Genomic DNA, 12,794 nt, shown 5'->3' on the forward strand with positions numbered 1-12,794 from the left:
ACTACGCGGTCCAGTATATCCGTGGAGCAGGCCGTAATATCTATGTGGCTGGAATAAATTTTTCCTCCCCTGACGGTGTCGAAGGTGGGGGTATTTCCGTGGTTGAGTACCTGCAGATCCATCTCAGCCAGAGCCCCAGCCAGTTCTTCCCCTCTGTGGTCTACCCTATCGCTTCCCCACCAGGGATGTTTAGCATTTGAGTCCCCGCCTATGATTACGGCTGTGGGGCTAGTTTGGTTTATTATTTCTTTGAGCTGCTCCAGGTACGGTTCTAGTTGTCGGTCTGGCTCGAAATAAAAGGATACGACGACGATACTCCAGGCACTGGTCTGGATCCTCACCACTGCGATGTTTTCCGTGGTGAGTTTCGGGTATTGAGTTACGTCGATGTTATTATCGAAGACTGCTATGGCCGCTTTTACAATCCCATCTCCTTGTCCAGTGCTCTGGAATACCCTCGCCGCTCCATACCCCTTCACACGCCTAATTCTTCCGACATACGGTTCCTGGAGCAGCGCAAAGGATACCCCCCTCGTTGCGCATTCAATCATGAACTCGTTAGTGGCCAGATCCTTCCTCTGAAGGTTGGACTGTGCCACTGCTATCAGTTTGGTTCCTGGTGGGGCGACTTGGGGACCACCTGCTACGTTGATAGCCGTGCTGCCCTTAGCAATATGCTATGGTAGCACGTGCCAGGGAGTCCCATTTTCTCCTGACCGGGCATTCTAGGCTGAAGGCATTATGACCGGTGTTTGCGTTTTTGGCCTTTGTGCAGTTGCAACAGCTGGGTTCTACGCCTGCTAGAAGATCCCCGCAGTCAGCCCTGAGATGTGGTCCCCCGCAGTGAGAGCACCTTTCAACGGGGTCTCTGCAAAATTTTTTGCTATGGCCATATCCCAGGCATTTCGAGCACTGGATGAGCGGTGACTGGTCTTCTACTCTAACTCTCTGTAGGTCTATGTAGACCACTCCCGCATCCAGCGCTCTCTGCCATATTTTTGGCGACACTCTAATGACCACATGGCTGGTGTGCGGGTTTCTAGTTTTCTTGCGAAAGCGCGGCTCCACCCTTACCTCCGCTTCGTCGAGATCCTTGAACAGGTGGCCGTTCTGCCGTCTCAGGGCGTTTTTCAGGTCTTCGTCTGTGTTATAATTTAGAACGTCCCTGAGTAACAGCAGTGGGTCCCCGTTCTTGATCTCCTCGACTATTAGTGTTTCCCCTTTTTCCTTCAGTCTTTGTACGACTTTTTCTCTCTCTTCCTTCGTCTTGCAGCCCATGATAATTCTCCTATCTTTCGCTTTTCTTATTCTGTCCACCTGCACCCAGCCCTCTTTCGCTTCCACTGCCTTCCGGACTTTATCTAGAACTTGGTCTCCAGTTTCTGTTTCGTCTTTTGAGGTAACTATTATGGAGTGCAGGGTAGACTGTTTCAGGGTACTCTTTTCACTGTTCGCTTTGGTTGCGACTGCATAACTTGGCTTTCCCTCCTGATATTTTTTCATCTCCTCTCTTAGTCTTTCCATTTCTGTCCTATTTTCTTGGAGTAGTCTAGTATGTTCTTTAATTTCCCTACTTAACTTATTTAGACTCTCTGCCTTCTCGTTTTCGATTTCCAGTCCCTCCTCTTCTCTTCCATTTCCTGTTTGCCTCCTTTTTTCCCCATTTCCTATTTCCTCCTGCTGAGCGACGCTCTGTTCCTCCGCCTCCCTGTACAGCCTGTGCAGGTGGTTAAGGGCTTGCTTCAGCGTCTCCTTAAGGTCCCCTTTCAGGTTCCTCGACTCGGTAAGTGCCGCATGGCCCTTCCCGACCCAGGAGTTCGCTAATTGGGCCCGTTCCTTTGGAGAAGTTGTAGGCTTCCAGGTCAGCTTCGGAGAGAACGCCGCTCTGCCCACTTTGGTGGGTTGCTCCTTCCTGGTCACCTTCCTCGTACCAGGTGGGGCAGCAGCTGATGTTGTGGGTGTGGGAGATGGCGTTCTTGTAGCTACGCTTGTAGTGGCGGGTGGAGTTTTGCCTTTGGGGCTCGTGGGAGCACCTGCTTCCCACTCTCCAACACTCTTTCTGACATTTGTGGCAGTTTGTTGGGGGCTGGTTTTTGTTTGGGGTTCCATTTGCTTTGGTTTTGCCGGGGTTCTATAGCCGAACATGTTTTAATATTATTCTATTCTATTTCAGGTACTGGTGTCGAGAGCGAGTCTGGTGTCTCCCGTTGGATTATGAGGTAGGTGTCGAAATTTCCTTGTATACGTGTGTGTACGGTTTTGTGTTGTGCGTAGGTTAGGTTAGGTTAGGTTAGGTTAGGTTAGGTTAGGTTAGGTTAGGTTAGGTTAGGTTAGGTTAGGTTAGGTTAGGTTAGGTTAGGTTAGGTTAGGTTAGGTTAGGTTAGGTTAGGTTAGGTTAGGTTAGGTTAGGTTAGGTTAGGTTAGGTTAGGTTAGGTTAGGTTAGGTTAGGTTAGGTTAGGTTAGGTTAGGTTAGGTTAGGTTAGGTTAGGTTAGGTTAGGTTAGGTTAGGTTAGGTTAGGTTAGGTTAGGTTAGGTTAGGTTAGGTTAGGTTAGGTTAGGTTAGGTTAGGTTAGGTTAGGTTAGGTTAGGTTAGGTTAGGTTAGGTTAGGTTTTTTTTTTTTTTTTTTTTTTTTTTTTTTCCCTTATATAATCTATTCTTTCAGCTCAGAGTCCTCGCTACAGGATACGGGCGGCTCTTTGCTGTTTTGTTTTAATTTTAATTTTATTTCTTTTAGTCCAAAAGAGATTTTAATTTTAACTACAATCAAAATTATTTATAAAATAATATATATTTCAATATTTATATACATATTACGACAGTACCAGTTTTATTTAAAGATTAATAAGTATTTTTATAATCAGCTGTGATTTACAGAAATGACATTAATAATATTTGTAAGACATTTTTTTTTTTTTTTTTTTTTTTTTTTTTTTTTTTTTTTTTTTTTTTTTTTTTTTTTTTTTTTTTTTTTTTTTTTTTTTTTTTTTTTTTTTTTTTTTATATAGATGTGATAAAGAAAATAAAATAAAATTTAATAAAATAAAATGATACACTCTTCGAAAAATGATAAGATCGATAATCACAATTTTAATTTATGTGTTATTGATTTTCTTAAGATTATCAACTATGTGTGTGCTAAAATCAATAAAAGACTGGATACATAATCCGACAGTTAGGAGGCTCGTCAGGTTATATGGTTGGGTATTGTGATTATTGCATAAAGTTTCATGATTGAATCTGAATTTGGCAAAAACGGGACACTGTTTTAAAAGGTGATCAATAGTTTGGATGCTAGAATCATCGCATGGGCATTTGTCGGTATTAGTAATTTTAAAGCGATTAAGATATTGCAAGTGATAGCCATGTCCCGTTAAAATTTGGGTTAGCTGAAAAGAGGGTTTCGTAAATTTTAGAAGGTCTCTGATGGAATCGATATTGGTGCACCAAGAGCGCGTGTGAGCTCCCTTGGGCGCAGACTGGTAAATTTCGTTACTCAAACGATCTGTTTCTTGCTTAACATTATACTTAACGTAACTAATTGGGAATTTACAGAAATCAACTTTTGTATGTTGGGTAGCCGCCGCTTTCGCAGCTCGGTCGGCCGCCTCGTTTCCTTCTATTCCAACGTGCGATTTTACCCAGATGAATTTAATAAAGCCAGTAAGTTGGATACGATGTGCTTGTTGGTGGATCTGTACTGTTGTTGCATTTGTGGAGTTACTATTTTGGATTTCGAGAAGGGCGGATTTGGAGTCAGACAGAACGACGACGTCGGTGATACCCCTTTCCGTGCAGAACTCACAGGCCCTCTGTATTGCCAACATTTCTGCCTGAAATACAGAGGAACTGCCGTGCAGTTTAAATTTCTTTGTCAGAGGAGCTCCGTTGGGTTGGTATACAACGTAAGCGGCACCAACGGCACCGTCATGTCTGCTTCCATCCGTATATATATGGGTCGCATCTGCAGGAACGAGTTCATCGAGTTCGCTCTGGGTGGAAACACTTTCAAACGGGATGTGGATTCTTTTAGATGGATGCAATAAGGTGGCAGGATGAGATGGACTATCGTATACTACGTCATGTGGTAAATATTTTGTTGTTTTATTTCTTTTAGTTAGTTGAATTTCCGCAACCTCTTTTATTTTTAGATCGAGAGGGGTGAAGTCGGCTAAGGCAATTGCCGCTGTGGTTGATATGGTTTTAAAACCGCGAATGGACTTAATGGCGAAGCCCCTCTGGAGGGATCTGAGGCTATTACGGACTATTTCATATTTTGTGGCGGTACCCCAAATTTCGGCAGCATAGGTGATTATTGGTTCAATGACATTATTATAAATTGTGGATATATTATCTGAATGTATACCCCAAGTGGGTCGAACAAACATGCTAAGCTTTTGATAAATTTTTTGAGCTCTAATTATGCTATTATTTGCGTGTTTAATGAATTTTAGATTTTTGTCTATAGTAACTCCGAGATATTTTATTTCGTCTGAGAATGCGATACCGATGTTATTCATATATATTTTACTCTTTGTAGCTCTTGATGTAAATGCGATAGCTTGAGTTTTGTTTGCCGCGAAATCTAGTTTGACCCGATTACCCCACTCCGTGATAACATTTAGGGCGTCATTTGCGTCAGTTTCAAGTTTGGTGACGTTATTTGCGGATACCACTAGTAATAGGTCATCCGCGTATGCCTGCAAATGGCAAGTTGCTGGAAAGGCAATGTTCAGAAGCTCATCAAGGATTAGGTTCCAAAATATCGGCCCCAGAACCGACCCCTGTATACACCCGCGGGACAAAGATCTGTTAACCATGGCATCCGCATAATTCAAGGTGACGGTTCTGTTGTCGATATAGCTGTTAATCAATTTATAGATGTTCAATGGGCAGTCTATTTCGTGTAACCTGTTCATCAGTGCAGGCCACCAAGCGTGGTCAAAAGCTCCTTTGATGTCTAATGATATCCCGATGACCAAATTTCCACCACGTTTGGCATCGTTGACACGTTTTAAGGCTTCAGCTAAAGCGTCATTGGTGGATTTCTGTTCTCTGAAGCCGTACTGGTGATTATGTAAATTGTTTGTTACATGTAAATGGTATATAAGTCTTCGTGCAATGAGCTTTTCCAGAACCTTTCCGAGGATATCGAGCAGTCCAATAGGACGATAGGAGGAGATATCATTATAATCGAGTTTATTTGGCTTAGGTACTGTTTTTATGAAGGCCTTTTTCCAGGTGGTGGGGAAATGTGAGAGATGTAAGCAGTGGTTCATTATTTGTGTTACCGTTTCGGGAAAGGTTGCCATGAACTTGGAACATATGTCAGCTGTCAGGTTATCGGGACCGGGGGCTTTCTGAGGACTCATAGACAACATACAGTCCCGGACCTCTTCCAGCGTGAAATCGACTTCATTGGGCGTAGTCGGAAATGTGGCTGCCTTTAATCTCATACTCTTTTGTATTGGTAGGTAGTCAGGAGTGTCGACTGGGTAAAATTTATCGAGTAGAGCACTGGCCGATTCATCACTGTTGTTGGTGTAAGTATTGTTTCCTAAATTTAGTGTGCTGGGAGGAGTGGGTTGAGGTGATTGTTTTAAAAGTCTATTAGTGAGAGTCCAAACGTCTTCTTTACCCTGTCTACTACAAAAGTTCCTGAAATGTTCTGTGGAGGCTTTGGATAGGGCTAGTTTGTATTCTTCTTTGGCATTTTGTTTTTCTATTATGATGTTGTCTAATGATTTCTTACTTTTTTTCAGGTCTTGCAGGCGATGGTGAAGGAAGACGACTTTCTTTTTCAGGAGCTCCAGGTCCTCACTCCACCAGGGAATGGTAAGTATTTTGTTTCTTTTAGTTTTAAGTGTTTTATTACAAACTTTGTGTATATTGCAGGTAAGTATATTTATGTATGTGTCTAATTCATTTGTGTTTAGTTTTTTGATTGCAGAAGCGTCCAGGAAGGAGTTGTCAAATTCGTGCTTAAATAAATCCGTCACCAGGTTCCAGTCGGCCCCAGTAGTATTGTATCGGTAAGTGGTTATTGCTTTGCTACGACTCAGTTTCTTTCTGTCTATGTTCAAAACAAATTCTATGGCATGGTGTTCAGAGGTGGGAGGTTAGGTTAGGTTAGGTTAGGTTAGGTTAGGTTAGGTTAGGTTAGGTTAGGTTAGGTTAGGTTAGGTTAGGTTAGGTTAGGTTAGGTTAGGTTAGGTTAGGTTAGGTTAGGTTAGGTTAGGTTAGGTTAGGTTAGGTTAGGTTAGGTTAGGTTAGGTTAGGTTAGGTTAGGTTAGGTTAGGTTAGGTTAGGTTAGGTTAGGTTAGGTTAGGTTAGGTTAGGTTAGGTTAGGTTAGGTTAGGTTAGGTTAGGTTAGGTTAGGTTAGGTTAGGTTAGGTTAGGTTAGGTTAGGTTAGGTTAGGTTAGGTTAGGTTAGGTTAGGTTAGGTTAGGTTAGGTTAGGTTAGGTTAGGTTAGGTTAGGTTAGGTTAGGTTAGGTTAGGTTAGGTTAGGTTAGGTTAGGTTAGGTTAGGTTAGGTTAGGTTAGGTTAGGTTAGGTTAGGTTAGGTTAGGTTAGGTTAGGTTAGGTTAGGTTAGGTTAGGTTAGGTTAGGTTAGGTTAGGTTAGGTTAGGTTAGGTTAGGTTAGGTTAGGTTAGGTTAGGTTAGGTTAGGTTAGGTTAGGTTAGGTTAGGTTAGGTTAGGTTAGGTTAGGTTAGGTTAGGTTAGGTTAGGTTAGGTTAGGTTAGGTTAGGTTAGGTTAGGTTAGGTTAGGTTAGGTTAGGTTAGGTTAGGTTAGGTTAGGTTAGGTTAGGTTAGGTTAGGTTAGGTTAGGTTAGGTTAGGTTAGGTTAGGTTAGGTTAGGTTAGGTTAGGTTAGGTTAGGTTAGGTTAGGTTAGGTTAGGTTAGGTTAGGTTAGGTTAGGTTAGGTTAGGTTAGGTTAGGTTAGGTTAGGTTAGGTTAGGTTAGGTTAGGTTAGGTTAGGTTAGGTTAGGTTAGGTTAGGTTAGGTTAGGTTAGGTTAGGTTTTTTTTTTTTTTTTTTTTTTTTATAATCTACTTTTTCAGCTTTAAGCCCTCGCTATTTGATACGGGCGGCTTTCCGCTGTTTTGCTTTATTAGTATGTTAATTTTTGTTATTAAAGTTTTTGTTATTCTCGTACTTATTTCAATTATTTTTACACACTAATCAATTGTAACTTTATCTATTTTCAGGAAATTCGTCAGACTAGTACGTGATACAAATCAATACAGGTAAGTATTTTTTTTTTTTTTTTTTTTTTTTTTTTTTTTTTTTTTTTTTTTTTTTTTTTTTTTTTTTTTTTTTTTTTTTTTCCAATATATATAAAATAAAATAAATATAAAAATTATAAACTGTCTAATACTAATGTAATTATGTACACCTTATTCTATATCTTTATTAAATTCCTTCAGCTGTCGCACTATTTGTTTTGTGTGGTTTTCATATGTTTTGAGACATCTTAAATTCTCTACTAATTCTGGAATTCTGAACGGGTTAATTATATTTTCAAAATTACATGTAAAGATATGACCGTTTCTTGATGCGTAAAACTTAGGACAACTTTCCAGGAGATGTTGAATCGTCTGGGGAGTTACGGAGTCGCATGGACATCGATCGGAGGTCTTTATTTTAAATCTGTGTAGATAAGTAAGATTGTATGCGTGACCTGTAAGTATCTGTGTAAGCTCAAATGATTGTGTTGTTGCCTCGAATAATTTATGGATGGTTTCTAAGTTTTCACAAAAATTTCTTGTATGTTGTCCTTGTATGGTAGAATTAAATATTTCTATTGATTTCGTTTTATTAATTGATTTGATTTTCTGTTTCAGATGGCTTAGCGGAATTTTAGTATAATCAAAGGCTGTATGTCTTTCAGCGGCTGCTTTGGCAGCTTCATCTGCCTCTTCGTTACCTAGAATACCTGTGTGCGCTTTCACCCATATGAATAAAATTTTTCCGTTATTGTCGTTAATGTCCTTTATGCACTTATGGATAGCCACTACTGCTTCGTTGTTGCTGTCTTTATTTCTAATTTCATATAGGCTTGATAGAGAGTCCGATAATATTGCAGAATCATTAATTTTATTTAATTTCACCCAGGAACAAGCATTTTGAATGGCCAGCAATTCAGCCTGGTAAACAGAGCTGCTGCCATGTAATTTAAATTTTTTAACAATTTTGGCGCTATTAGGTCTGTGTGCCACGAAGGCAGCCCCAACTTTGTCTTCACTATGTTTGCTACCATCTGTAAATATAAGGGTACAATCTGAAGAGCAAAATTTATCGATATCGTCTTGATTATCTGCGTACTCAAATTCAATGAATTTCCTATCTGCTGGATGGAGAAGCTCTCTGTTTCTGATAGGTTTCTCTATGGTCAGATCATCTGGAAATAGGGGTGATGTGCCTACAGCCTTAGCTATTTCTAATGCTGCTACTTCGTCAATTTTAAGATGGAGTGGTGTTAATCCTGCTAATGCTATTGCGGCCGTAGCTGAAACTGTTCGGAATGCTCTAATTATCTTGATTGCGAATCCTCTTTGTAGTGAACGTAATTGGTTTTTAACAGTTTCGTATTTTGTTGCTGAGCCCCATATCCCTGCTGCATAAGTGACAATCGGCTCTATGACTTGTTTATAAATTATTTTTATATTTTCTGGTTGTGTTCCCCATGTCGGTCTAGCGAATATTGCGAGTTTTTTATATATTATCGTTGATTTATTTATAATGTATTTTACATGGTTGATGAAATTGAGATTTTTATCTATTATGACACCCAGAACTTTAATTTCATTTACATATTGCAGTTCAATTCCATTAAATTTGATTTTAGCAGCTTTAGCTTTGGGTGTAAATGTAATTATTTGGGTTTTGTTGGGTCCGAAGTTAAGTTTAACTTCGGTTCCCCATTTGACTATTGATTCTAGAGCTTTGTTTGCAATTACTTCTAATTCTCCCACTTTTTTACTATTAATGATGAGCAAGACATCATCCGCGAATGCCTGCATGTGGCAGCCCTGTGGAAGTTTTACATCGAACAAGTCGTCTAATATTAAGTTCCAGAACATGGGGCCACATACCGACCCTTGAATACATCCTCTACTCATGTTTTTGCTCACCGTGACGTCTGCGTAGTTGAGAGATACTTTACGATCTTTTATGTAATTAAGAATCAGACTGTACAAGTTCTTCGGGCATTGAATGTGCTTAAGTCTTTTGAAAATCATCGGCCACCAAGCGTTATCGAATGCTGCCTGAATGTCCAATGATATAGCTATAACCAAATGTTTGTTACTTTTTGCTTCACTAATTCTCTCTATTGCTTTGCTTAACGCATCTGTTGTTGAGGTTTGTTCTTTAAAACCAAATTGTAATGGATTTGAATATTCATATTTGTCGAGGTGATATGTTAATCTTTTGCAAATTAATTTTTCTAAAATTTTACCAAAAATGTTTAATAAGCCAATTGGGCGGTACGAAGAGGTTTCGGAATAGTCAGTTTTATGTGGCTTAGGAAGTATTACGACTTGCGCTATTTTCCATTCTATTGGGAAATAGGATATTTGCAGACACTTGTTCATTATTTTCGTAATCGTATTTATGTTTTCTGTGGCAAAGGTCGTGCAGATATCTGCTGTGAGGTGATCGACTCCGGGTGCCTTTTTAGCACTCATCGATTGAATGCAACCTAAGACTTCGTCCTCAGTGAAAGGTCTGTCATTGGTTGTTTTAGGTACTTTATTCATTTCAGATCTCAGTTGTTTTTGTGTATCTGTTATATCTATGGTATCATTAGGGTAGAATTTGTTTAAAAGGGATAAAGCTGTGTCTGTAGATGATGTGGTGTGATTGGAGTTACTTCCAGTGCTGACTGTTAAACAAGGTGTCGGTTGAGGAGCGTTCTTTAATAATCTATTGGTCAATGACCAAACATTTTCTTTTCCCTGCATGCTACAGAATTGGCGGAAGTGCTCCGTTGATGTTTTACGGATACATAGGGCATATTGTTCTTTGAGTTCCTTCCTTTCAGCGATGGCATGCTGTATTGATTTACCAGATCTCACCAAATCTTGTATCCTGTGATGCATTTTAACAACTTCTTTTTTTAAATTATCTAGCTCGGAGTTCCACCAAGGGATGCGTTTATTTGATAGGGGTTTACGCCTAAATGATTTATCGCATGCTTTTTGTATTGTATTGGTGACAGTGTTTATATAGATATCTAGTTGGTGTTCATTTAAAGATTCTATTGCTATTTCTTTTATCCTGTTTTCCTCCATTGCGTTCTTCAAATTATTCTTAAAAGACTCCCAATCCGCGTCATTCGTCGTGTATTTGTATGTGGACTGCTTCTTCTTTCTGCTTAGTTTAATGTTGCCTATGTTTATCGAGAATTCTATTGCTTCATGCTCGCTCGAAGGGCATGCATTAGTATTTACTTGCCAGTCTAGGACTCGATTTGCTATATTGTCAGAATACAACGTTAGATCAATGATCGAGCTGCGGTATGTGCCGTGTGTAATTGTTGCGTATGTCGGAGTAGTTCCTGAGTTGCCAAGGACCAAATCGTACGAAGAAATCAAATTATTGACATCTTTGCCCCTTTTGTTGCTTTTGGGCGAGCCCCACGATGGATGCCAACCGTTGAAATCTCCGCCGATAATTATGTGCGCCTTGTGATTTGCCTTCAGGAACATCTCTAGACGATTTAGGGTGTTGTGTTCGTCTGTTCTCGGCTCTATATACACTGAGATGAAAAATAATTTACGTCCTTTCGTGATGAGTTGAACAATACACAGGTTGGGCGACGAGTATTCTGACATTCCCAATGTTGCAGCTATTCCAGACCGGATAATTATGCATGCTTTGATACGATCGTTATTTGGGAATTGGTGTATTTCGAATCCAGGGATGGTTTTGACCGTATTCTGGCTGCCAACATATGGTTCACTAACCAGACCTATTGCGTAATCGTTAGTGATGAGATGGTTTGTAAGCTCGTTATGACTATTAAAACTTCTGTCCACATTACACTGGATGACGCGCAGTAATTGCTATGCGCCATAATCGATTCTTGACATGACCCTAAGGCGCATAGCTTCCTTGACTGGGCACGTGTTTGAGATAGCTGAGTGATTTGTATCAGAAGTAGTGTTCGCTTTCCTGTCTCTATTCACACAGTTGCAGCAACTCGCGTCGTTTATATTATTTTTGGAGGGGCAGGTGTCAAAATTGTGGGTGTCCACACCGCAGTGTGTACAAAGAGATGCATCGCTAGTGCAGTATTTGCGGAGGTGCCCGTACTGCAAGCATTTGTAACACTGCAGTAATGGAACGAATTCCTCAACGTGGACCTTTTGGTGATCCACGTTGAGTCTACCCAGTTCTATTATTTTTTTCCAGATTATGGGGGAGGTCAACATTACTGCATTATACAGATTTCCGTTCCTATTGCGTCTTTCGAACCGGTACTGCAGATCTTCGGGGGTTGGCTTTAGCAATCCCACCTCCGGGTTCTGTTGTATTATGAGTTTCGTTAGTTCCTCCGTTGAGGTCTGCTTATATACACCTTTCAATATAACCATGGGCTTTAATTTGCGTGATGGTTCAGCTCTAATGTCCTTCGCCGTTTCCAACCTTTTTAGAGTCTCGTCACGTTGTTCTGTGGTATCAAATTCGACCCTTAATCGATTTTTGCCCACTGGTTGAATACCAGCTGGCGCGTACGTCGCATTTTTAAAATTGATGTTGCTACGCCACTGCTCTGCTACTTCTTTCCTATTTTTGTCTTCCGAGGTTGGATAGACTATAATTGACGGTTTGGTTGTGGGTTTTGAACTACTGGGGGGGCTTGTGGAGGAGGCTACCTGTGCATAGGTGGCAGGCAGGTTTGGCTTGGGTATGGATTTATTTAATTTTGAAAGCTCTGTTTTGATAGTGCTTTGAATACTGGCCTTAACGTCCACCAAGATGTTGTTATGCTCAACCGAAATCACTGTCTCACGGCTAAGCGTTTCTATTTCTTTCGCCAGATTGATAACGAGCTTCTTATTCTCCGAAGAGACGCTTTTGCCCACCGTTATCGCAAATATAATACGCTTTGACAGTTGTTGTATCTGTGCAAGCCTGTCGATGTTGCTGTCAGGGCTTGCTCGAAATCTATCACCTGGATGTTCTAGTGCAGGCTGTGCATCAAAAAATGCGTCCATGGCTGTATTTGCGGGCGTGGAAGTCGACGTACTGGCCATATTAAACTATAAAAGTATTAATAGAAGTATTTAAGACTTAGAATTTCAATAAAATCGGCAGAGTGAAAATCAGAATTTATGTCGTCCACCTTAGGTGTTACGATAAAGGGTGGGTGGGCGGGCAAATTTTTCCGATTTTTCGGGTATAAAACCAGGAATTCCGGGAGAACCACCACTCCTACAGAGACGCGAGTGGTGTCTGCGGATAGGTGTTATTGCAACGGAGCTATTAATGCAAAAATGGAAGAAATCTAACGAGGGGGGGCCAAGAAATATGCGAAAAACTGATTTCAAAAAGTGCAAAAATTAAGAATTCGATTAATTTGAAAAATATTTATCTGACAAACGAAAATGAGGTATCTGGTGAAAGGATAGACAGAGACGAATCCGTGGACACCAAAAATGTTGAGATGCGACGGCGGACTACGGAGAAAATGGCTTTCAAAAATGAAGAGAGTATACTTTGTATGGCGGTAAGCGACTTAACCACTACACCTCGGTACTCAAGGTCACTTCCTGCTTTCTGTTTGTGT

At 40.4% G+C, this 12,794-nt stretch overlaps 2 protein-coding genes across 2 annotated transcripts; both read right to left on the reverse strand.

Moving 5' to 3' along the window:
* Nucleotides 1-313: 313 nt before the first annotated feature.
* LOC140754907 (uncharacterized) lies at nt 314-2,145 on the reverse strand. The gene has a single exon (XM_073090073.1). It carries the CDS (start codon nt 2,143-2,145, stop codon nt 667-669), a length of 1,479 nt encoding a protein of 492 aa, XP_072946174.1. The 3' UTR covers nt 314-666.
* Nucleotides 2,146-3,873: 1,728 nt separating this feature from the next.
* LOC140754908 (uncharacterized) lies at nt 3,874-10,836 on the reverse strand. The gene is made up of 5 exons (XM_073090074.1): nt 9,873-10,836; nt 7,935-9,446; nt 5,291-5,490; nt 4,911-5,065; nt 3,874-3,991 (listed from the first exon to the last, which is right to left on the reverse strand). Exons 1-5 carry the CDS (start codon nt 10,834-10,836, stop codon nt 3,874-3,876), a joined length of 2,949 nt encoding a protein of 982 aa, XP_072946175.1.
* Between the last annotated feature and the right edge of the window lie 1,958 nt (nt 10,837-12,794).

Source organism: Epargyreus clarus, unplaced genomic scaffold, assembly GCF_041222505.1.
Source record: "Epargyreus clarus isolate Ecla_fem2 unplaced genomic scaffold, WU_Ecla_fem_2.2 ptg000031l, whole genome shotgun sequence".
Classification (NCBI taxonomy): Eukaryota; Metazoa; Arthropoda; class Insecta; order Lepidoptera; family Hesperiidae; genus Epargyreus; species Epargyreus clarus.

Coding starts and splice junctions, on each gene's coding strand:
- LOC140754907 (XM_073090073.1), bottom strand. CDS start 2,145: ATGTTCGGCTATAGAACCCCGGCAAAACCAAAGCAAATGGAACCCCAA.
- LOC140754908 (XM_073090074.1), bottom strand. CDS start 10,836: ATGTCAGAATACTCGTCGCCCAACCTGTGTATTGTTCAACTCATCACG. Junction 9,447..9,872: donor TTTAACAGTCAGCACTGGAA/GTAACTCCAATC, acceptor GTAAAATTTTAG/AAAAATTAATTTGCAAAAGA. Junction 3,992..4,910: donor TGGCCTGCACTGATGAACAG/GTTACACGAAAT, acceptor GTTTCCACCCAG/AGCGAACTCGATGAACTCGT.